Genomic DNA, 2,325 nt, shown 5'->3' with positions numbered 1-2,325 from the left:
GGGCAGCCCCCAGTCAGTGTAGAAGGATCTTGGTGCATGCTGCATGGAACGCCGGCCTGCAGCGTGGAGAATGAGAGGGCGGCCAGAGGTGGGCTCCAGACCCTGATCAGATTTGCCTTTCCTGAACCAGAGACTTCACTGGGAACGCTTTCTATGGAATAGTAGGTGGAAGCCAAATGCATGATCTTGTGGAAGTGAACGTTAAAAAACAGTCTTCAGATGGGGCATGCCTGCCGCCCAGCCACTCTGCAGGCCGGGGTTCGGGTCCAGCCTTAGCAACATAGACCTCATCTCTAAGAAAAATAATCAGGTCAGGCACAGTGGCTCACACCTATAATCCCAGCACTTTGGGAGGCCAAGGTGGGAGGATCACTTGAAGCCGTGAATTTGAGACCAGCTTGGGCAACATAGGGATACCCCATCTCTACAAAAAAACTAGAAATTAGCTGGCTGTGGTGGCTCATGCCTGTGGTCCCTGTTACGTAGAGGACTGAGGTGGAAGGATCATTGGGGCCGGAAGGTTGATTTTGCTGCCGTGCCCTAGCCTGGACGACAGTGAGACCCCATCTCAGAAAGAAACTTCAACAGACCAGGATAAATTTATGCCAGTACAACAAAGGGCTAGTATCATTGTCTTGTAAAGTGCACATAAGTATTCATAAGAAAAATAACTAGTCTCTTGAAAGATAAGTAAAGAATCATCTGCTTCCCTCACCGTAAACATGCAAAATGTCATCTTCATTTCATAGTTGAAGGGCTTTTAATACAATTTATGTCAGTGCTCAGAAAAGCACCATGAAAAACTTACACATTGCTTTTATCAGGTAAATCAGTACAAATTAGATGGGGGTCTCGTTTTGTTATCCATGTTGGTCTCAGACTCCGGGCCTCAGGTGATCCTCCTGCCTCAGCCTCCCAAAGTGTAGGAATTACAGGCGTGAGCCACTGCACCTGCCCTCCTTTGACCTTTTAATTTCCCCTTAGAATATTTGTCCTAAATAAATACAGAAAAATGCAGAGAAAAGCATGGTGGACGATGCATTGCATTTTTAAAAAGCACATTTAGGTGCTTCCTGTGTTCTCCTGCATCATGGCAGACTCTCGATTTTACGTGTTCTTCAGTGATGTTAACAAGAACTTGTAACAGTGGGAAAAATACAGCATTGTTTTCAAGGAATTCTTTTTTAAAGGGATTTTTATGAGAATGGATGCCCTTGTTTGTCTTTGCAGGAACAAGCACATCATGATTGACTTGGGGACTGGCAACAACAACAAGATTAACTGGGCCATGGAGGACAAGCAGGAGATGGTCGACATCATAGAGACTGTGTACCGTGGGGCCCGCAAAGGCCGCGGCCTGGTGGTGTCCCCCAAGGACTACTCCACCAAGTACCGCTACTGAGGCACCTCAGTCTGCGCGGATAAATGTCCTGGAGCCCTTTTTGTGCGGAAATGTTTCAAGCTATTTATAGCTTTGGAAAATACAGGAAGCTCCAGGGCTGGAGGACCTCTGAGATGGAATTGATTACATGGTCTTAACTCACCAAAATAAACAAGCGGGTGGTGAGAGGAGCAGGCCTCCTTGTTTGTTCTCAGGAAACTCGATGAATAGATGACTGATTTTTCCTAGTCAAAATCAGTTCTTATCCTTGGAGTAAGACGAAGGTGTTTACCCTGTGAGGGTGTGCATTTTGCGTACTTGATTCGTTTGCTGGGGCTGCGGTGACAGCGTGCCCCCAGCTGGGCCTTAACAGAGAAGCTCTCACAGCTTTGCAGGGCTGGGTCCGAGACCGGGCGTCGCAGGGTGGGTTACTACTGAGGCCGTGAGGGGAATCTGCTCAGGCCTCTCCCTGGCTTCTGGGGGCCTGTGGTGGTCTTGTCAGTTCCTTGGTTTGTGGATACTTCTCCCCGTCTCTGCCTTCACCTGTGTCCTCCCTGTGTGGGTGCTGGTCTCCAAAATTTCCCCTTTTCGTAGTGACACCATCTGTGTTGGATTGGGGCCCGCCCTGCTCCAGCGTGGCCTCAACTGATTACATTTGCAAGGATCTTATGTCTACAAAAGTCACAGTCTGAGGTGCTGAGGGTTAGGACTTCAATATATAAATTTTGGGGTTACACAGTTCAGTCCATGGCAGAACCCAAAGGCTTACTCTTACTGTGGTTATAAAAACAGTACAATAAAATACTGTTTAGAGCCTTCCCTGTAAGGAATAGAGGAGCTATTTTTTATTCTTCGCAAGATTGTATTTGATGTAAACATATTTTCCGTAGAAGCCATGGCCCTTCAGTTCATATAGTTAGAAAATTTCCTTATTGGCCGGGCAC

General features: G+C 47.2%; 1 protein-coding gene across 5 annotated transcripts in view; it reads left to right on the top strand.

The window, feature by feature from the left end:
- TXNL4A (thioredoxin-like 4A) overlaps window positions 1-2,325 on the top strand; it is a 17,534-nt gene that overhangs the window by 13,801 nt on the left and 1,408 nt on the right. For 4 of the 5 annotated variants that reach the window (XM_011934371.1, XM_011934370.1, XM_011934367.1 and 1 more), the window contains one exon: window positions 1,231-2,211. In XM_011934371.1, coding sequence (XP_011789761.1) covers window positions 1,231-1,402 — 172 coding nt within the window. In that variant the 3' untranslated portion in view covers window positions 1,403-2,211. Of the gene's footprint in view, window positions 1-1,230; window positions 2,212-2,325 lie in introns of those variants that run through there. The other variant, XM_011934368.1, reaches the window with a different exon arrangement.

Source organism: Colobus angolensis, unplaced genomic scaffold (genome assembly GCF_000951035.1).
Source record: "Colobus angolensis palliatus isolate OR3802 unplaced genomic scaffold, Cang.pa_1.0 Scaffold135, whole genome shotgun sequence".
Taxonomy (NCBI): Eukaryota; Metazoa; Chordata; class Mammalia; order Primates; family Cercopithecidae; genus Colobus; species Colobus angolensis.
The sequence above is the reverse complement of the archived record's forward strand: the minus strand, read 5'-3'. Positions and strand labels throughout refer to the sequence as shown.